Genomic DNA, 23,433 nt, shown 5'->3' on the forward strand with positions numbered 1-23,433 from the left:
GGTTCGTAGTCAGGATGGGTAGCAGAAGTTCAGGTACACAGGCTTTGGACACACTAAACGCTTTCACTGGCACAAGGCAACAAGATCCGGCAAGGGAGTGCAAGGAAGGAGACTAGATAAAGGCAGGGAGCAGGTGGGAGCCAATTAAGCTAATTGGGCCAGGCACCAATCATTGGTGCACTGGCCCTTTAAGTCTCAGAGAGCTGGCGCGCGCGCGCCCTAGAGAGCGGAGCCGCGCGCGCCAGCACATGACAGCAGGGGACCGGGACGGGTAAGTGACCTGGGATGCGACTCGCGAGCGGGCGCGTCCCGCTGTGCGAATCACATCCCCAACGGCCAAAACAGTGCAGCGCTCCCGGTCAGCGGGACTGACCGGGGCGCTGCAGGGAGAAAGACGCCGTGAGCGCTCCGGGGAGGAGCGGGGACCCGGAGCGCTAGGCGTAACAGTACCCCCCCCCCTTAGGTCTCCCCTTCTCTTTGTCCGGTAACTGCCTCCCCTGGGATGAGGACACCGGGAAAGAATGGAGGGTTTCCTCAACGGCAGGCAGTACAGCAGGAGTGGGGATGGGGAGGGAGGGCAGAGGGCGAGGCCTGGCACGGGGCAGTGTGACACCAGGACGGGGGCCATGGGGAGGCACAGAGGCTTGCCTGATGGGACTGGGAGGGGGGGAGAGGCACTTCCTGTGGCAGGCAGAGTCCCAGTTCCTGATCTCCCCGGTGGTCCAATCAATGGTGGGGGAATGAAGCCGGAGCCAAGGCAGACCGAGGAGGACCTCAGAGGTACAGTTGGGGAGAATGAAGAACTCAATCCTTTCGTGGTGGGGTCCGATAGACATCAGGAGGGGTTCTGTGCGGTAACGCACGGTGCAGTCCAATCTGGCTCCGTTGACCGCGGAAATGTAGAGCGGTTTGACGAGACGGGTCACCGGGATGCTGAATTTATTAACAAAGGACTCCAAAATAAAATTCCCGGAGGCACCAGAGTCCAAGCAGGCCACGGCTGAGAGGGAGGAGTTGGTTGTAGGAGAAATCCGCACGGGCACCGTGAGACGTGGAGAAGAAGACTTAGAACCAAAAGATGCAACACCCACGTGAGCTGGGTGCGTGCGTGCGTTTCCCAGGCGTGGAGGACGGATAGGGCAATCCACCAAGAAATGTTCAGTACTGGCACAGTACAGACAGAGATTTTCTTCTCTACGGCGATTCCTCTCTTCCTGGGTCAGGCGAGACCGATCCACTTGCATGGCCTCCTCGGCGGGAGGCCCAGGCGAAGACTGCAAAGGATGCTGTGGGAGAGGTGCCCAGAGATCTAAGTCTTTTTCCTGGCGGAGCTCTTGGTGTCGTTCAGAAAAACGCATGTCAATGCGGGTAGCCAAATGGATGAGTTCTTGGAGGTTGGCAGGAATCTCTCGTGCGGCCAGCACATCCTTGATGCGACTGGATAGGCCTTTTTTAAAGGTCGCGCAGAGAGCCTCATTATTCCAGGATAGTTCAGAAGCAAAAGTACGGAATTGTATGGCGTACTCGCCAACGGAAGAATTACCCTGGACCAGGTTCAGCAAGGCAGTCTCAGCAGAAGAGGCTCGGGCAGGTTCCTCAAAGACACTTCGGACTTCAGCAAAGAAGGACTGGACTGTGGCTGTGGCAGGATCATTGCGGTCCCAGAGCGGTGTGGCCCAAGACAAGGCCTTTCCTGAAAGAAGGCTTACTACGAACGCCACCTTAGACCGTTCTGTAGGAAACAAGTCTGACAACATCTCCATATGCAGGGAACACTGAGACAAAAATCCACGGCAGAGTCTGGAGTCCCCATCAAATTTGTCCGGCAGGGACAAGCGGAGGTTAGGAGCGGCCACTCGCTGCGGAGGAGGTGCAGGAGCTGGCGGAGGAGATGGTTGCTGCTGTAGCAGAGGCAGAATTTGCTGTAACATGGCGGTCAACTGCGACAGCTGCTGTCCTTGTTGGGCAATCTGCTGCGATTGCTGAGCGACCACCGTGGGAAGATCAGCGAGACTTGGCAGCGGCACCTCAGCGGGATCCATGGCCGGATCTACTGTCACGATTCGGCTTCCAGGTAGTGGATCCTCTGTGTCAGCGAGGGATTGGCGTGGACCGTGCTAGTGGACCGGTTCTAAGAGGCTACTGGTATTCACCAGAGCCCGCCGCAAAGCGGGATGGTCTTGCTGCGGCAGTAGCAACCAGGTCGTATCCACTAGCAACGGCTCTACCTCGCTGACTGCTGAGAAGGCGTGGGACAGAAGGACTAGGCAGAGGCAAGGTCAGACGTAGCAGAAGGTCGGGGGCAGGCGGCAAGGTTCGTAGTCAGGATGGGTAGCAGAAGTTCAGGTACACAGGCTTTGGACACACTAAACGCTTTCACTGGCACAAGGCAACAAGATCCGGCAAGGGAGTGCAAGGAAGGAGACTAGATAAAGGCAGGGAGCAGGTGGGAGCCAATTAAGCTAATTGGGCCAGGCACCAATCATTGGTGCACTGGCCCTTTAAGTCTCAGAGAGCTGGCGCGCGCGCGCCCTAGAGAGCGGAGCCGCGCGCGCCAGCACATGACAGCAGGGGACCGGGACGGGTAAGTGACCTGGGATGCGACTCGCGAGCGGGCGCATCCCGCTGTGCGAATCGCATCCCCAACGGCCAAAACAGTGCAGCGCTCCCGGTCAGCGGGACTGACCGGGGCGCTGCAGGGAGAAAGAAGCCGTGAGCGCTCCGGGGAGGAGCGGGGACCCGGAGCGCTAGGCGTAACACTCCTGATGCTGCTGCTGCCATCTCCAGGCTGTGTCATTGTGCCGCCATATGGTCTCTTCATGCTGCGGCCACCTCCAGGCTGTGTCATTGAGTTGCTGAGGACTACATAGGCTACCGCCGCCTCCAGGCTGTTTCATTCTGCCACCATACGGTCTCCTCATGCTGCCGCCACCTCCAGGCTGTGTCATTCTGCCACCAATCGTGCTGCCGCCACCTCCTGGCTGGGTCATTCTGCCGCCATATGGTCTCCTGATGCTGCCGTCACCTCCAGGCTGTGTCATTCTGCCGCCATATGGTCTCCTCATGCTGCCGCCACCTCCTGGCTGGGTCATTCTGCCACCATATGGTCTCCTGATGCTGCTGTCACTTCTAGGCTCTGTCATTGTGCTGCTCTGCGGACTAAATAGGCTGCCATCACCTCCAGGCCCGGACTCGCCATTGGAAAGGCCAGGAAGATTCTCAATCGGCCACCCAGATTTTCAGTCTGTGGACTGCTGTATATTGATGCGTTTTCACAGTTAAATGCAGCTCTCGTTTGATAGAGGGAAGAACCATTAGCTCCTCACCCTGTCAATCACTTTTACAGTACCTACTTAACTACCTTCCATGCCAACATATTTACATAAGGATGTATTTACCTCACTGGCTACCTACCTAGTAACCTAACTAGCTGTCTACCTACATATCTTACTAGCTACCTACCTACCAACGTATTTAACTACTAGTTGGGGAAGAGCAATCTACCTACCTAAGGATGTATTTACCTCCCTGGCTACCTACCTACCTAGCTGGCTACCTTCAGATGTATTTACCAACAGGGGGCAGGGGAAATCAATCTACCCACCTACTTTTTCTGTGCAGGACACCAAGGGAGGCATTAAAAATTAACCTTTTATTCCAGATGACTGCAGCCATCAGAGCCGGACACAGCAATATGAACAAGATGTGATATACATGCTCCAACAAGGTCCCTGACAATTTTTAGTGGATGAATCGCATTGCATCAACAACCAAGGAAGAGACAGACAGATTGAGAGGGTCCCGATCAGCTGAGAGGACAGGCGGAAGTTACCTACCTGCCTCCATCCTGTCCCATCGGCGCTCCAATAATGCCGATAGCCTCTGCAGGCTGTAGTAATGGAGCGCCGATAACACTGATCAGTAATGTGCCAATGACACAACATTGGTCAGTGTCTGCTATCACTAGATTGCAGTGCAAGTATTAGAACAGTCCCCATGGTAGTTTTTTCCTAACAGGGTGCCTCCAGCTGTCCTTTGGCTGTCCGGGCAGGCTGGGAGTTGTAGTATTGCAACAACTGTAGACACACCGTTTGGAAAATTCTGCCCTATGGGGACTAAAAGAAATTGTAAAAAAAAAAAGGTAAAAAGAAAATGTAAAATAATGTTTAAAGCCCCTCCACCCCCCCAATAAAAGGTTAAATCACCCCTCTTTTCCCCCATTTCTATATAAAATAATGTTACAAAAAATAAACAAACCTATTTGGAATCGCCGCATGCGTAAATTTCCGAACTATTAAAGGAAAACTGTCTGCTTTCTCCCCCCGCACTAACCAGTGGTACTGGCTGGTAGTTTGGGGGACGCTGATCTTCTATTCTGCCGTAATCTTCTATTTTCACTATATGCAAATGAGGTGCTAACTTGCACCGACCGGGCTAACTGGCACTCTGACGTTAACGTTTCTGGCCATAGCACCGCCCAGCTCATCAATATTCCTCCTCTTCCTCCGCCTCTCCCTCTTCACCCTGTTCTGTAATGAAGAGAGAGGGGAGGAATATTGATGAGCTGGGCGGCGCTGCGGCCAGAAACGCTGACTTCAGAGTGCCAGTGAGCCCGGTTGGTGCAAATACGACATCCAGCGATTCCCCCTGGTCCAGTCTGGAGCTCACCTCCTCATAAAAGCTGATCAGGTTAGTTTGACAGGACTGATCCCTCATAAAGCCATGCTGATATGGGGTCAAATATTTATTTTTATCAAGATACTCCAAAATAGCATCTCTTAGAAAACCCTCAAACAATTTACATACAACCAAGGTTACAACCTACCCCTTAATTCCCTGGTTGAACTTGATGGACATATGTCTTTTTTCGACCGTACTAACTATGTAACTATGTAACTATGTAACTAACAGGCCTATAATTCCCGGGGTCACCTTTTGACCCCTTTTTAAATATTGGCACCACTTTTGCCATGCGCCAGTCCTGGGGAACAGTCCCTGTTACTACAGAGTTCCTGAATATTAAAAATAGGGGTCCTTTAGAAAAGGGGGGTGAATGCCATGTGGACCTGGCGAATTGTCTATTTAGATTTTTTGTAGGCGGCACTGTACTTCTTCCTGGGTAAGACAGGTGACCTGTACTGGGGAGCTTAACTTATCTCGCTGTATTTCACCTGGCATTTCATTTTCCTCAGTGAATACAGTTGAGAAGAATTCGTTTAATATATTTTCTTTTTCCTGATCCCCATTTATAATTTCTTCTTTATTGTTTTTTAAAGGGCCAACACTTACATTTTTAACCAATTTGCTATTTATAAAGTTAAAGAACATTTTGGGGTTAGTTTTAATCTCTTTGGCAATTAGTCTTTCTGTCTCTATTTCTGCAGCTTTTATCATTTTTTTTTTTTTTTTTTTTTTTACATATTTAACATTTTTCTCTATAGCTTTATAACCTCTTAAGGACCAGGCACATATGAGTACGTCCCTGCGCCCTGGGTCTTAAGGACCAGGCACATACTCATAAGTGCGTGTGAATTTCGGTCCCCGGGATCGGGGTGACTGTTGATATCTATCAGCAGGCACCCCGCGCAAATGCCCAAGGGGGGTCATCAGACCCCCCCCATGTCAGCGATCGGCGCAAATCGCAAGTGAATTCACACTTGCGATTTGCGCAATTCCGGGTCATTACGGGTCTATGGTGACCCGGAATATAAAGGGGATCGCGGGTGTCTAAGACACCCACAATCCCCCTGAAGAGATAGGAGTGAGGTGGCACGGGTGCGACAGAGGACCGGCACCGAAGATCCACTTACCGATCTGCGGAGGCTGCGGGCGACGATCAGTGTCGTAGATCGGCGGGCGGCGATGTCGTGCAGCAGGCTCCCTGGATCCGACGGGAGCCGGTAAGTTGTCTAGCAACATCTGGAGGGCTGCAGTCCGAGACCACTATATAGTGGTCTCTATACTGTACCACTCCCGATGTTGCAAAACTACAACTCCCAGCATGCCCAGACAGCTGTTTGGGCATGCTGGGAGTTGTAGTTTTGCAACAGCTGGAGGGCTACAGTTTGAGACGACTATATGGTAGTCTCTGAACTATAGCCCTCCAGATCTTGCAAAACTACAACTCCTAGCATGCCCATACAACTGTTTGCTGTCTGGGCAAGCTGGGATTTGTAGTTTTGCAGCATCTGGAGGGCCACAGTTTGCAGTGGTCTCTATACTGTAGCTCTCCAGATGTTGCAAAACTGCAAATCCCAGCATGCTGGGAGTTGTAGTTGCGATCCCTCCAGCTGTTGCATAACTACATCTCCCAGCATGCCCTTCGTTGATCAGTACATGCTGGGAGTTGTAGTTTTGCAACAGCTGGAGTCACACTGGTTGGAAAATATTGAGTTAGATAACAGAACCTAACTGAAGGTTTTTCAACCAGTGTGCCTCCAGCTGTTGCAAAAGTACAACTCCCAGCCTGCATGGTCTGTCAGTACATGCTGGGAGTTGTAGTTTTGAAACAGCTGGAGGTTTGCCCCCCCATGTGAACGTACAGGGTACATTCACGCGGGCAGACTTACAGTAAGTTTTCTGCTTCAATTATGAGCTGCGGCAAATTTTTCGCAGCAGCGCAAACTCCTAGCAGGGAACTCACTGTAAACCTCCGTCAGTGCGAATGTACCCTAAAAACACTACACGAACACATAATAAAGGGTAAAACACTACATATACACCCCCTTACACTGTCGTCGTTTCCCCCCCCCAATAAAAATTATAAACCTATTGTACGGCAGTGTTTCCAAAATGGAGCCTCCAGCTGTTGCAAAACAACAACTCCCAGCATTTCTGGACAGCCACTGACTGTCCAGGCATGCTAAGAGTTTAGCAACAGCTGGAGGCACCCTGTTTGGGAATCACTGGCGTAGACTACCCCTATGTCCACCCCATGCAATCCCTAATCTAGTCCTCAAATGCGCATGGCGCTCTCTCACTTCGGAGCCCTGTCGTATTTCAAGGAAACAGTTTAGGGCCACATGTGGGGTATCTCCGTACTCGGGAGAAATTACACTACAAATTTGGAGGGCTTTTTCTCCTTTTACCCCTTATGAAAAGGAAAAGTTGGGGTCTACACCAGCCTGTTAGGGTAAAAAAAAAAAAATGTTGACACTAACATGCTGGTGTTGCCCTTTACTTTTTATTTTCACAAGAGGTAAAAGGAAAAAAAGACCCCCAAAATTTGTAACGCAATTTCTCCTGAGTGCGGAAATACCCCATATGTGGGCGTAAAATGATCTGCGGGCGCATAACAAGGCTCAAGAATGAGAGCGCACTATGTACATTTGAAGCCTAAATTGGTGATTTGCACAGGGGTGGCTAATTTTACAGCGGTTCTGACATAAACGCAAAAAAATGAATACTGACATGTGACCCCATTTTGGAAACTACACCCCTCACGGAACGTAACAAGGGGCATAGTGAGCCTTAACACCCCACAGGGGTTTGACAAATTTTCGTTAAAGTTGGATGGGAAAATGAAAAAAAAATGCCGGTGTTACCCTAAATTTTAAATTTCACAAGGGAAAATTGGAAATATGACTCCTTCTCTTCTGAGCATTGTAGTTCACCCGTAGTGCACTTCAGGTCAACTTATGGGGTACCGACATACTCAGAGTAGATGGGGTTAAAAATTTTGGGGGTATTTTCTGCTATTAACCCTTGCAAAAATGTGAAATTTGGGGGGAAACACACATTTTAGTGAATTTTTTTTTTTTTTACATATGCAAAAGTCGTGAAACACCTGTGGGGTATTAAGGCTCACTTAATTTCTTGTTACATTCCTCAAGGGGTCTAGTTTCCAAAATGGTATGCCATGTGTTTTTTTTTTTTTTGCTGTTCTGGCACCATAGGGGCTTCCTAAATGCAACATGCCCCCCAAAAACCATTTCAGAAAAACGTACTCTCCAAAATCCCCTTGTCGCTCCTTCGCTTCTGAGCCCTCTACTGCGCCCGCCGAACACTTTACATAGACATATGAGGTATGTGCTTACTCGAGAGAAATTGGGCTACAAATATGAGTATACATTTTCTCCTTTTACCCCTTGTATAAATTCAAAAATTGGGTCTACAAGAACATGCAAGTGTAAAAAATGAAGATTGTGAATTTTCTCCTTCACTTTTTCTGCTATTCCTGTGAAACACCTAAAGGGTTAAAACGCTGACTGAATGTTATTTTGAATATTTTTGGGGGGTGCAGTTTTTATAATGGGGTCTTTTATGGGGTATTTCTAATAAGAAGACCCTTCAAATCCACTTCAAACCTGAACTGGTCCCTGAAAAATAGTGAGTTTGAAAATTTTGTGAAAAATTGGAAAATTGCTGCTGAACTTTGAAGCCCTCTGGTGTCTTCCAAAAGTAAAAACTTGTCAATTTTATGATGCAAACATAAAGTAGACATATTGGAAATGTGAATAAAAAAAAATGTATTTAGAATATCCATTTTCCTTACAAAGAATTTTCATCACATTTTGGGATTTTTCACTAAGAAAGGATGCAAGTTACCGCAAAAATTTACCACTATGTTAAAGTAGAATATGTCACGAAAAAACAGTCTCGGAATCAGAATGATAACTAAAAGCATTCCAGAGTTATTAATGTTTAAAGTGACAGTGGTCAGATGTTCAAAAAACACTCAGGTCCTAAGGTGTAAAATGGCCTGGTCCTTAAGGGCTCAGGGTTTTTCCAGTTTTTGCACTTTCGTTTTTCCTCCTTACCTTTTAAAAATCATAACCCTTTCAATTTGCCACCTAAAATCCATATTATGGCTTATTTTTTGCGCCAGCAATTCTACTTTTAATGACATCAGTCATTTTACCCATAAATCTACGGCGAAACAGAAAAAAAAATCATTGTGAGACAAAATAAAAAAACAAACAAACCCATTTTGTAACTTTTGGGGGCTTCCGTTTCTACGTAGTACATTTTTCGGTAAAAATGACACGTAGGTCCATACGATTAAAATGATACTCTACTTATGTAGGTTTGATTTTGTCGTACTTCTGGAAAAAATCATAACTACATGCAGGAAAATTAATACGTTTAAAATTGTCATCTTCTGACCCCTATAACTTTTTTATTTTTCCGCGTATGGGGAGGTTTGAGGGCTCATTTTTTGCGCCGTGATCTGAAGTTTTTAGCGGTACAATTTTTACATTGATAGGACTTATTGATCGCTTTTGATTCATTTTTTCATGATATAAAAAGTGACCAAAAATGCACTATTTTGGACTTTGGAAATTTTTGTGCGCGTACGCCATTAATCGTGCGGTTTAATTAACGATATATTTTTATAAATCGGACATTTCCGCACGCGGCGATACCATACATGTTTATTTTTATTTACACAGTTTTTTTTATGGGAAAAGGGGGTGATTCAAACTTTTAATAGGGGAGGTGTTAAATGATCATTATTCACTATTTTTTTTTCACTTTTGTTTTGCAGTGTTATAGCTCCCATAGGGACCTATAACACTGCACACACTGATCTTTTACATTGATCAGTGGTTTCTCATAAGAAACCACTGATCGATGATTCTGCCGCTTGACTGCTCATGCCTGGATCTCAGGCACTGAGCAGTCATTCGGCGATCGGACAGCAAGGAGGCAGGTAGGGATCCTCCAGCTATATTGTAAACTGTTCGGGATGCCGCGGCTATCCCGAACAGCTCCCTGAGCTAACCGGCATGCTTTCACTTTCACTTTAGATGCGGCTGTCAACTTTGAACGCCGCGTCTAAAGGATTAATAGCTATTAGCCACGGGTCCCAGCCGTTGTTAGAGGCCCCGCGTTATAGATCGGGAATGGACTCATGACGTACGCGTACGTCATGGGTTCTTAACAGGTTAACCATCTTCCCTGTCCCTGCTGAAGAAAAGCAGGCCCAAACCCTGATGCTGCCACCACCAAGTTTGACAGTGGGGATGGTGTGTTCAGGGTGATGAGCTGTGTTGCGTTTACGCCAAACATAACGTTTTGCATTGTTGACAAAAAGTTTGATTTTGGTTTCATCTGACCAGAGCACCTTCTTCCACATGTTTGGTGTGTCTCCCAGGTGGCTTGTGGCAAACTTTAATCTACACTTTTTATGGATATCTTTAAGAAATGGCTCTTCTTCTTGCCACTGTTCCATAAAGGCCAGATTTGTGCAGTATACGACTGATTGTTGTCCTATGGACAGAGTCTCCCACCTCAGCTGTAGATGTCTGCAGTTCGTCCATAGTGATCATGGGCCTCTTGACTGCATCTTTGATTAGTCTTCTCCTTGTATGAGCTGAAAGTTTAGAGGGACGGCCAGGTCTTCGTAGATTTGCAGTGGTCTGATACTCCTTCCATTTCAATATTATCGCTTGCACAGTGCAACTTGGAATATTTAAAGCTTGGGAAATCTTTTTGTATCCAAATTCAGCTTTAAACTTCTCCACAACAGTATCTCAGACCTGCCTGGTGTGTCCCTTGTTCTTCATGATGCTCTCTGCACTTTAAACGGACCTCTGAGACTATCACGGTGCAGGTGCACTTATACGGAGACTTGATTACACACAGATGGATTCTATTTATCATCATTAGTCATTTAGGTCAACATTTGATCATTCAGAGATCATCACTGAACTTCTGGAGAGAGTATGCGGCACTGAAAGTAAAGGGGCTGAATAATTTTGCACGCCCAATTTTTCAGTTTTTTATTTGTTAACAAAGTTTGAAATATCCAATAAATTTTGTTCCACTTCATGATTGGGTCCCACTTGTTGTTGATTCTTCACAAAAAAATTACAGTTTTAGATCTTTATGTTTGAAGCCTCAAATGTGGCAAAAAGTCAAAAAGTTCAAGGGGGCCGAATACTTTCACTATGCACTGGCTGGCTGCAAACAGCTGCAACTTATCAGCTGCTAGTTAACTACTCCACCCACCCTCCACCTGTATTCCTCCCAGACAAAGAAGGAGAAAAAAAAAAAGAAAAGAAAAAATCACAGAAATGCACTTAACAGTGCTCACAATACTTCTTACAGTAGTCCCTTAATTTTAAGTCCCTCTCACTTTTATACTTAAACTCACTTGTATACTTCACTCTCTTGTATACAGACACACAATCACTAGCTCAGACAATCTCTTAGTATACTTTCTTTTATAGTTACCAGACACCACCTCTCTCTTTCACTGCCTGGAAGTGAATGCATAGTATGGTGGTAATATATATGGTGATAATATTCCTCCTTGTATACTCGTAATACATATGGTGAGAACATTTCCTGCTTAGATACTGTTGTTATGTGTTTACAATATGATTTATTTAGAGGTACATGTTTTTATCATGTGAAATTGTCTCACCTGTGTATACCTATCTATATATATTTTTCGTCATATACCCTATTTTAACCAACTATGATTAACCCCTTCCCGACCTATGACATACCTGTACGTCATGAGTGGCAAGGTGTTCCCGACCCATGACATACAGCTACGTCATGAACATTTTTGCCGCTACTCGCGGCATCCCCCAGCGCCCGGTAAGATGGTGGCTATCACTGATAGCCAGCCATCTTACCATGCGACCACGGGGGGTTTCATCCACCCACCCCCCCCCCCCCCCCAGCGATCGCTGCTATCAGCTAGTCAAATCTGACTAGCTGATAGCAGTGCGGTGTGTGAGTCCCGATCACGGAGATCGGGACACACACCGCTCTGCTAAGTGTCCCTTACCCGTCCCCCGGCGTCACTTACCCAGCCATGCGGTGTCCCGAGCGGTCCCGGCGTGTGCGGCGTCCTCCAGGCGGTCGCGGGGGTTGTGCGTCCTGGCGGTGAGTTTCCGGCAGCAGGGCGGCATCTTCATTGGCAGCAGAGAGATCGCCGTAAAGCGATCTCACCGCTGCCTCTGGGAGTTTCACAACTGCAACTCCCAGCATGCCCAGACAGCCTTTGGCTTTCTGTGCATGCTGGGAGTTGCAGTTTTGCAACATCTGGAGGTCCACAGTTTTGGAGACCACTGTATAATGGTCTCCAATCTGTGCTCTTCCAGATGTTGCAAAACTACAAATCTCAGCATGCTCAGTCTGTCCAGGCATGCTGGGAGTTGTAGTTCTGTAACATCTGGAAGACCACAGATTGGAGACCATTATACAGTGGTCTCCATACTGTGGACCTCCAGATGTTGCAAAACTACAACTCCCAGCATACCAGACTGCCCAAGCATGCTGGAAGTTGTAGTTTGGCAACATCTGATCCTTCAGATATTGCCGAACTACAACTTCCAGCATGCCTGGGCAGCCTGGGCATGCTGGGAGTTGTAGTTTTGCAACAACTGGAGGCACACTAGTTGGGAAACATTGTCCGTTTCCTACCTCAGTGCCTCCAGCTGTAGCAATTGTTACAAAACTATAACTCCCAGCATGCACTGACAGACCATGCATGCTGGGAGTTGTAGTTTTGCAACAGCTGGAGGCACACTGATTTGGAAACACGAAGTTTGGTTGTAAAACACTTGAAAGTTTATTACTTAACTTCGTGTTTCCAAACCAGTGTGCCTCCAGCTGTTGCAAAACTACAACTCCCAGCATGCACGGACAGCCAAAGGGCATGCTCAGAGTTTGCAACAGCTGGATGTTTGCCCCCTCCCCCCAATGTGAATGTACAGGGTACACTCACATGGGCGGAGGTTTACAGTGAGTGCTGCAAGTTTGAGATGGCGCAAATTTTGCGCTGCAGCTCAAACTCCCAGTGCCAAACTTGCTGTGAACCTCTGCCCATGTGACTGTACCCTAAAAACACTACACTAAACTTACACTAACCTAAAATAAAAAGTAAAAAACACTACATATACACATACCCCTACACAGCCCCCCTCCCCCCAAAAAAATGAAAAACGTCTGGTACGCTACTGTTTCCAAAAGGGAGCCTCCAGCTGTTGCAAAGCAACAACTCCCAGTATTGCCGGACAGCCACTGACTGTCCAGGCATGCTGGGAGTTTTGCAACAGCTGGAGGCACCCTGTTTGGGAATCATTGGCATAGAATACCCCTATGCAAATCCCTAATTTAGGCCTCAAATGCGTATGGCGCTCTCACTTTGGAGACACATATGGGGTATCGCCGTACTCGGGAGAAATTGCCTTACAAATTTGGGGGGCTTTTTCTTCTTTAACCCCTTATGAAAAGGTGAAGTTGGGGTCTACACCAGCATGTTAGTGTATAAAATTTAAATTTTTTACACTGACATGCTGGTGTTGCCCTATACTATTCATTTTCACAAGAGGTAAAAGGGAAAAAAAGACCCTCAAAATTTGTAATGCAATTTCTCCCGACTACGGAGATACCCCAAATGTGGGCGGAAAGTGCTCTGGGGGTGCACAACAAGGCCCAGAAGGGAGAGTGCACCATGTACATTTGAGGTGATTTGCACAGGGGTGGCTGATTGTTACAGCAGTTCTGACATAAACGCAAAACAATAAATATCCATATGTTACCCCATTTTGGAAACTACACCCCTCATGGAATTTAATAAGGGGTGCAGTGAGCATTTACACCCCACTGGTGTATGACAGATTTTTGGAACAGTGGTCTGTGAAAATGAAAAATACAATTTTTCATTTGCACAGTCCATTGTTTCAAATAGCTGTCAAACACCAGTGGGGTGTAAATGCTCACTGTACCCCTTATTAAATTCCATGAGGGGTGTAGTTTCCAAAATGGGGTCACATGTGGGGGGGTCCACTATTCTGGCACCATAGGGGCTTCCTAAATGGGACATGCCCCCCAAAAACCCTTTCAGGAAAACTCACTCTCCAAAATCCCATTGTCGCTCCTTCCCTTCTGAGCCCTCTACTGCGCCCGCCGAACACTTGACATACACATATGAGGTATTTCCTTACTCGAGAGAAATTGGGTTATAAATTTTAGGGTGATTTCCCCCCTTTTACCCTTTGTAAAAATTCAAAAATTGGGTCTACAAGAAGATGCGAGTGTAAAAAATGAAGATTTAGAATTTTCTCCTTCACTTTGCTGCTATTCCTGTGAAACACCTAAAGGGTTAAAACACTTACTGAATGTCATTTTGAATACTTTGGGGGGGGGGGGGGGGGGGCTGCAGTTTTTATAATGGGATCATTTGTGGGGTATTTCTAATATGAAGACCCTTAAAATCCACTTCCAACTTGAACTGGTCCCTGAAAAAGTACGATTTTGAAAATCTTCAGAAAAATTGGAAAATTGCTGCGGAACTTTGAAGCCCTCTGGTGTCTTCCAAAAGTAAAAACTTGTCATTTTTTTGATGCAAACATAAAGTAGACATATTGTATATGTGAATCAATATGTAATTTATTTGGAATATCCATTTTCCTTACAAGCAGAGACTTTCAAAGTTAGAAAAATGCAAAATTTACAAAATTTCCATGAAATTTTTAGATTTTTTACCAAGAAAGGATGCAAATATCAGTGAAATTTTACCAATATCATAAAGTAGAATATGTCACGAAAAAACAATCTCGAAATCAGAATGATAAGTAAAAGCATCCCAGAGTTATTAATGTTTAAAGTAACAGTGGTCAGATTTTCAAAAAATGCCCAGGTCCTGAAGGTGAAAATGGGCTGGGTCATGAAGGGGTTAAAGGGGTATTCCAGGCCAAAACTTTTTTTTTTATATATCAACTGGCTCCAGAAAGTTAAACAGATTTGTAAATTACTTTTATTAAAAAACCTTAATCCTTCCAATAGTTATTAGCTTCTGAAGTTGAGTTGTTGTTTTCTGTCTAACTGCTCTCTGATGACTCACGTCCCGGGACGTGACATCATCATTGAGCAGTTAGACAGAAAACTTCAGAAGCTAATAACTATTGGAAGGATTAAGATTTTTTAATAGAAGTAATTTACAAATCTGTTTAACTTTCCGGAGCCAATTGATATATATATAAAAAAGGTTTTGCCTGGAATACCCCTTTAACATTTGGACCCTACCCTTTTGTGGCTCGGCCCACATGTAGCCACACCCCAAATATCAATAAAAACCCTACTTTGAGCATTTTATATGTTCTGGAATATTGTGGGACACTTAAGCAAATTGTCTTACCTGTGTTTATCTATCTTTTTTTTATATACCATATTATAACCAACTATGATTAACATTTGGCCCCTACTCCTTTGTGGCACTGCCCTCGTGTAGCCACACCAATGACCAAGGTGGGCTTCTTAGTCTAAAATGCCCAGGTCCCAGTCCAGCCCTGGTGGTTTAGCTATTTATGAAGTGCGCATGAGATATTGTTGTATCTTATACCTCAAAAATGTACCAGGATAATGTGTATGTTTCACCTTTTTGCAGCAATTAACAGTTTATACAATTCAAAAATGGATGTGATCCAGTTTGCTGACTGTATGTATACTAAAGCACAACTCACTATGTATACTTAAAGTACTTGAAATGTTGCACTGTATTTCTTTTGCTGTATGATCAAATGATTTTTTTTTCACATGGATTTGCGCACTGCAGGATTTCTTTATCTATGTTACTTTATATTTTTCACAGTCTTACTGGCATGATAAGATCAAAATATAGTCAAGAATACATATATGTACTCACTTCCCCTGATCCTTCGCAGCTGCCAGTCTGACAATATTGTTCCATGCTCATCACTGCTTATTCCAGGAACTGCCCTGTGCTGAGGCATAACCAGTATAGTTTCTGTGGGGGACTATTTGTGTCATAGGAACAAGGAAGAAACAGTGACTAGAAGGGACTGGAATCGTCAGCAGCTGTTGGGAATAAGGGTAGGCGAGTATGGCTATTTTTATAGCACCCTAGCCATATAAACATTTTATGTCCTCCCTGGACAACCCCATTAAGGAAACAATTGCTTAATTTTTGTTGAATATAGACACTTGGGGTTCTGTACTAGGGCCAAAATCATCCTATATTTTCTGCCTAATGCACCACATGTATTATAGTGGGCCTTTTAATCCTGGCATCTTCTTGATGCCAGCATTTATCATATGTGAATTTTGAATTTGTTTAAAAGTCAAACAGATTGTTGCACAGTCTAAGGCAGTCAGGACCTAGTATAATAGCAGATCTATGTGCTGTATGCAACTGTGCATAGCTCCTTAACTCTTTTTCGGACATACAGTAACCAGCAATGTTTATACATCTCTGGTTGGGGTTTAAGCCCAGCGCTCTGGGCCAACCAAGCAAGGAAGGAGTTAATTTGCGATACCGAGTATTGCTAGCGACACAGGAACCAGCAATGCATTGACATGGCTGATTACTGTCTGTTCTCAAAAGAGGTAAGGAGCGGTGCACAGCATAGCTCCTTAACCCCTTAAGAACAAAGCCAATTTTAACCTTAAGGACCAGGCCAATTTTATTTTTGCGTTTTTGTTTTTTCCTCCTCGCCTTCTAAAATCCATAACTCTTTTATATTTCCATCTACAGACCCATATAAGTGCTTGTTCTTTGCATGACCAATTGTACTTTGTAATGGAACCTCTCATTTTACCATAAAATGTATGGCAAACCCAAAAATGTTTTTAAGTGAGGAAATTTAAAGGAAAACCATAATTTTGCACATTTTGGAAGCTTTCATTTTCACACAGTACACTTTACGGTAAACATTACATTTGTTCTTTATTCTGTGGGTCAATACGATTAAAATGATACCCATGGCTAGATACTTTTATATTTTTGTACCGCTTAAAAAGAAAATATCTAAAACTTTTTTCAAAAAAATTTGTGGTATGAGGGCTCATTTTTTGCGCCGTCATCTGTACTTTTTATCGATAACACATTTGCATATATAAAACTTTTAGATCATTTTTTATAAATTTTTTTGGGAATTAAATGTGACAAAAAAACTGCATTTTTGGACTTTTTTATTTTTTACATTTACGACATTCACCGTACGGGATCACTAAATTATATTTTGATAGTTTGGACATTTACGCACGCAGCAATACCAAATATGTTTATTAAAAAAAAGTTACGCTTTTTGGGGGTAAAATGGGAAAAACAATTCTAATTTTTATTGGGGGAGGGGATTTGTAACTTTTTTTTACTTTTAATTTTAACATTTTTAAACTTTTTTTTTTTTTTTTTTTACACTTTTTATGTTCCCATAGGGGACTATCTATAGCAATCATTTGATTGCTAATACTGTTCAGTGCTATGCATAAGGTCTGGTCTGAGATCGAGCAGACCAGAGCAGGAGATGCTGGGTGATGGATAAAGGCAGGTGAGGGGACCTCTGTCTGCCATTACAGATGATCGGATCCCCGCGGCAGCGCTGCGGGCGATCTGATTATCTATTTTGACATGATCACGGCATCTGAGTGGTTAATGGCGGACATCTGCTGCTAGCTGCCGGAACAAGCCGTGTATGATGCGAGAACCGCTCCGATGCTCGCAGTCATACACAGGACGTAAATGTACGTCCTGGTGCGCTAAGTACCGCCACACCAGGATGAATATTTACATCCATGGTCGTTAAGAGGTTAAAGGCATGCTCCAGGTTAATACATATATAAAAAAAAAGCTCCACAGCCACCACACAACCTGGATATGTTCCCTGTAAACGATCCTGCCTGATATGCTTGGCTCTTGTGTCCCCTGTTGTCTTATCTGGCTGCCTGCTTGATATAATTCGCTGTCCTTTTTTTCCTCTACAGCATGAATACTACATATCCAGGCAGTCATTGCAGCTCTGTTCTCACTGTCGTCCACCACCTCACAGCTCACTCGCTGAGAGCAGCCTCCACCATCCTGCTCTGTGAGCAGAGAGATTAATTGTGTGATTGGCTGAGGCTGCACACACCTCCCTGCTAAAAGGAGCATGACGCATCAGTGAAGGGAAGAAAGCATGTGGTTTGTGTCTCTCAGGAGGTGGGGGCTTCTTTCAGAGAGGAATTTGAACAGAGACAAAGAGGATGGCCTGATGACACAGTTTTCTCACTCCCTGCACGTTAATCACAACTGAAAGAAGGGAAACAGCTCTAAATAGTTAATGAATTATATTTAGACAAAAAATAGGTTGGTAAGAGGGAAAGGATGGGCAATGGGTTTAATTCCCCAGAGTACCCCTAACTCTTTTCTTGCTGGGCAAGAGGTAAACAATGTATATCTCATGCCCAGTCAAGTGCGGAAGTCACTCCTCTGAGCTGGCCCACTGCAAGCCCAGAGCAGGGACTCTTGACAGCTCAGAGTCAGGGCCCTAGTTTTTTTTAGTAAAAAATTTTAAATGATTAAGCATTAAAAATGAACGACACAACAATGGCAACAATTCAACTCTTATTTTCAACTTTCACTTCTACATATGCTTACATTAAGCAACAAATAAGCATTGACAATTTGCAAAATCCACTACCTTTTGCTGCTAGATTGCTTGGCACATCAGAAGGGACTTCTTCACGTAAATCTTCAACTGATTTCATATGAATCTCCAAAAAAGTATTTATTGATGCTAAAGCCATATCTTTCACTGGTTGCAGTACTTTAGTCAAAGCTTGGATATCTTCCTTTCTTACTTTAACAAAAAGCATTTCCATGTCTTGCATATTTGCCCGAAGTTGCTGATAAAAGAAAAATAAAGAAACATCCTTACGTTTCTAATATTAAATTGTAACAGATATTATATTTGTAAATATATTAATTATACAGTAAAATCTCCCTTAGCAGACACTTCCCAATGGGGAAAACCCCCCAATAGTGGACAGTTTTTTATTCCCTGGCAGAGTCCCATAAGAAAATGTATTTGCACCCTCTGAATAGAGAACACTCCCAATAGCAGACGCGGACACTCCCATTAGGGTACAAAACACTCCCAATAGGGGACAACCGTGCCTTGCACACAGGGCTGCCATAAGGGGGCCATTTACCCCCCTGCCTCCGATTTCCCTGCGCAAAATTATTCCTCTTTTATTACCCCCTGTGCCACATCATTACCCCTTGATCCCCCTGTGCCATTTCATTCTCCCTTTATTACCATCTCTGTTAAATCACCCCCCCTTGCCATTTATTTCCCCTCTTTATCCCACCTGTGCCCTTTCCTCCCCCCCCCACTTTATTCCCCCTGTGCTCTATGCCAAATCATCTCCCCCCTCACCTCTTGTGCCACATCACTCTTTCCCTTCCCTCCTCCCCCTGTTGTTCTTCCTACCTGGTCAGCAGGCTCAAGTGCAGGGTCTCTCAGTGGGTTTGACATTCTCCTTACATCCTCTTTGCTGCACTCACTGAGAGGCTGTGGGCACTGACGAGTGATGCTTCTGACATCACTCGTCAGAGCCTGCTGCTGCTTTCAGTAAGTGTAGCACAGAGGATATCAGGAGAACGTCAAACCCACTGAGAGACCCTGCACGTGAGCCTGCTGACCAGGTAGGAAGAACAACAGGGAGAGGCGGGAAGGGGAAAAAAGATGTGGTAAATGGGGTAAGGGGGAGGGGATGATTTGGCACCGGGCGAATAAAGAGGGAATGAAATGGCACGAAAGGCACGGGGGGGGGGGGGGGGGGAATGAAATGGCCCAGAGGGTGGTAAAGAGGGGGTGAAGAATTTGCACAGAGGGTAATAAAGGGGAAATGAAATAGGGGGATCAAGGGGAAATTATGTGGCACAGGGGGTAAGTGGGGGATGATTTGGCATAGGGCACAGGGGGGCATAAGGTGGCACAGGGGGTTCAAGGGGCGAGGAATGAAGTGGCATTAGAGGGATCAAGGGGGGAATAAAATGGCATGGGGGTGATAAAGGGGGAATAAAGGCTGCAGGTTAGCACACAGAGAGCACATTGCTCACCCGTGGCATTCATTAGCATATTAATGAAGGAGGTGGGCCTGACAGAGAATATGGAGGAGGCAGGGGAGCTGGATGACCCAGCTCCCTGTCTCAATTGCGTACTGAAGCGAAATGCAACTGAAGATTACAGTGCCAGCACTCTGCATATACTGAATGGATTTAAGTAATTGACTCTTTTTAAAGCTGTTCACCTGCACTATAACCCAGCATATTGGGTTTAGTGCAGGTAAACAGTGTGTCCAGATCTCTTTAAGCCCTGGATTATTAACAGATGCCATGGTAAAAAAAAAATTCATATATAATAAACAAAGGCCAATGAATCCAAAGAAGTCCGCAAAACACATGTATCTAAAATGACAAAAAAGAGAATAAATGAATGACGTTGGTCTTTGTTCACATATAACATATTTAACATTTTATTTACTTATGTTTAAAAGGCATGTTAAAAACGCTTTGTGAGAACACAGCCTTACTTACCCATCTGGGTTCCTGACCCTACTGCACTGTTCTGTAGCGAGGCTACAGAAACCCAGACTGGTAAGTGAACATTTCCCGACAGCCATTGCAGCTCCTCAAAGCTGTCAGAAATCTTGCGAGGAGCACCTGGCCAAGGAAAATTCATGGTGAAGTGATTGTCTTTCCATTTCTTCCAATATTTTTACATTATGACCCAAACAGTTACATAGTTCATAAGGTTTAAAAAAGACCAGAGTCCATCACGTTCAACCTATATTCCTAATGAGTCCCTACTGAGTTAATCCAGAGGAAGGCAAAAAAAAAACCTCATACTAGAGGTAAAAAATTCCTTACTAGAGGTAAAAAAACCAGCAATGTTCTTACTCTCCAAAAATGCATCCAGACCCCATGACCACCTCCTCCAGGAGAGAATTCCACAGTCTCACTGCTCTTACAGTAAAGAACCCCCGTCTGTGCTGGTGTAGAAACCTTCTTTCCTCTAAATGTAGAGGATGCCCCCTTGTTATAGATACAGTCCTGAGTATAAATAGATCATGGGAGAGATCTCCTGTCCCCTGATATATTTATACATAGTTTTTAGGTCTCCGAGTGCTCAGAACAACAGTAAAAAGCTTAGAAATGCGCCTGCAAGCAATGCCATTGCTATGTTTTTCAACAATATGGTTGCAAAGGTCTTAATACAGCTCTTTGATTTTACCCATCATAAGACGTGTCTTGTGTGACACCTTGGAAAGGAGACCTTTCTGTAGGCCATCAGTTGGGACTAAACCAGCTGATATTAATTTGCACTGACAAGGGGATGGATTGCTTTTTAATTACTGATAATTTCAGTGGTTGTCTTGGCTTTTCATGCCTTTTTGCACCTCCCTTTGTTCATGTGTTCATTGCTTTTTCCTGTGTCATTTCACATTATTATACATAACCTAATTTTTAAGCGTGCTTATTTATTTATTTAAAGGTGTACTCTGGTGGAAAATCTTTTTTTTCTTAAACAACTGGTACCAGAAAGTTAAACAGATTTGTAAATTACTTCTATTAAAAAATCTTAATCCTTCCAGTACGTATTGGCTGCTGAATACTACAGAGGAAATTATTTTCTTTTTAGAACACAGTGCGCTCTGCTGACATCACTGTCCATTTTAGGAACTTTCCAGAGCAGCATATGTTTTCTATGGGGATTTTCTCCTACTCTGGACAGTTCTTAAAATGGACAGATATGTCACCAGAGAACACTGTGGTCATGATGTCAGTAGAGAGCTCTGTGTTCCAAAAAGAAAATAATTTCCTCTGTAGTATTTAGCAGCTAATAAGTACTGGAAGGATTAAGATTTTTTAATAGAAATAATTTACAAATCTGTTTATTTTTCTGGCACCAGTTGATTAAAAAAAAAAAAAAAAGTTTTCCACTGGAGTACCCCTTTAGCATCTTAACAACCACGGACTTCTAATTATGTCCGTGGCTGGCTCCCGATCTGTGAAGCGCGCTCAGAACCTGAGAAAGCTTTGCATCTGCGGGGTCCCGGTTGCTATCAGCAACCAGGAGCGGTGGCTAATACTGGCCATCGCAGATCGGGCTGATGCCCGGTATTAACCCTTCAACTTTTATTGTGGCGTCTAAAACGGGAGAATACACTGCCGGTTAGCTCAGCGGAGCTGTTCAGGACCGCTGCGGTGAAATCGCGGAGTCCCAGACAGCTGAGAGGACAGCGGGGGGGGGGTCTTACCTTCTTCCCAGCTGTCTATCGGCGTTTGATTGCTCCAAGCATGAAATCCAGGCTTGAGCAATCAAGCGCAGAAAACACTGATCAATGCATTCCTATGGCAATGCATTGAACAGTGCCTGCAATCAGTGTTTTAACACTGCATAAAATAAAAATAAAAAATAAAGTTAATAAATGTGATTTAACCCCTTTCCTAATAAAAATCAGAGTCACCTCCCTTTTCCCATAAAAAAAGTGTGTAAATAAAAATGAAAAAAACATATGTGGTATCGCTGTGTGCGTAAATGTCCGAACCATAAAAATATATTGTTAATTAAACCGCACGGTCAATGGCATATGCGCAAAAAAATCCAAAGTCCAAAATAGCATATTTTTGGTCACTTGTTATACCATAAAAAAATGAATGAAAAGCGATCAAAAAGTCCGATCAAGACAAAAAATTGTACCGATAAGAACTTCAGATCACGGCGCAAAAAAATTAGCCCTCATACCGCCCCGTTCGTGGAAAAATAAAAAAGTTATAGGGGTCAGAATATGTGCATGTAGTTATGATTTTTTCCAGAAGTACGACAAAATCAAACCTATATAAGTAGGATATCATTTTAATTGTATGGACCTACAGAATAAAGATAAGGTGTCATTTTTACCGAGAAATGTACTGCGTAGAAACGGAAGCCCCCAAAATTTAAAAAATTGAATTTTTTCTTCAATTTTGTCGCACAGTTATTTTTTTCCCCCTTTCGCCATATATTTTTGGGTAAAATGACTGATGCCATTACAAAGTAGAATTTGTGGCACAAAAAAATAAGCCATCATATGGATTTTTAGATGCAAAAAACAAAAGTGCAAAAACTGAAAAACACTCATTTTATAAATCTCTAACTACTGTAAGCTGATTTGTGAAAGTTGCTTACAAAAGTTGAAATCATTATTTTTGCTTTTCTCGCTCTGAAGAATGATTGTCACAAAGAAAATTGTGTAGTCGCAACTGTGACTTTTTAGCGACAAATATAAGAAAAAAAAATGGGTAAACACTTTTATGAATGTCCCCCTTGGTCCTTAAAAGGTTAATAAATGCATGGATTACTTGTGTTGTTATCAGCATCTCCAATTGTAACACTTCCTAGGCCTGCCTTGTCGCAATATTTACCACCAAGCAAGCATTTTTGAGACAAGCTGGGACACCGGGTTTGGCAGCCTACGAGTTTGTGGGAGCTACAAGCCCACATGCAACATCTGTTGGCAAATGTGCCACAGGATGCCATAAGGAACTAGTATGCAGCAATGTTCAATAATATCTACATCTTTTATGCAGACTAGTCCAGGCTCAAACAGTGTAGTAGAACCTCCTTTAAATTGTACAGCTTTCCCCAATAAACATTTCCTTTCACTCTAAGGGTAAGGTTACACATAATATCTATGTTGCAGATT

At 44.2% G+C, this 23,433-nt stretch overlaps 1 protein-coding gene across 4 annotated transcripts in view; it reads right to left on the bottom strand.

The window, feature by feature from the left end:
• Positions 1–23,433, bottom strand: part of STX17 (syntaxin 17) — a 389,479-nt gene that overhangs the window by 90,910 nt on the left and 275,136 nt on the right. For all 4 annotated transcript variants that reach the window (XM_056520151.1, XM_056520149.1, XM_056520150.1 and 1 more), the window contains one exon: positions 18,381–18,585. In XM_056520151.1, coding sequence (XP_056376126.1) covers positions 18,381–18,585 — 205 coding nt within the window. The remainder of the gene's footprint in view (positions 1–18,380; positions 18,586–23,433) is intronic.

This window comes from Hyla sarda, chromosome 5, assembly GCF_029499605.1.
Source record: "Hyla sarda isolate aHylSar1 chromosome 5, aHylSar1.hap1, whole genome shotgun sequence".
Classification (NCBI taxonomy): domain Eukaryota; kingdom Metazoa; phylum Chordata; class Amphibia; order Anura; family Hylidae; genus Hyla; species Hyla sarda.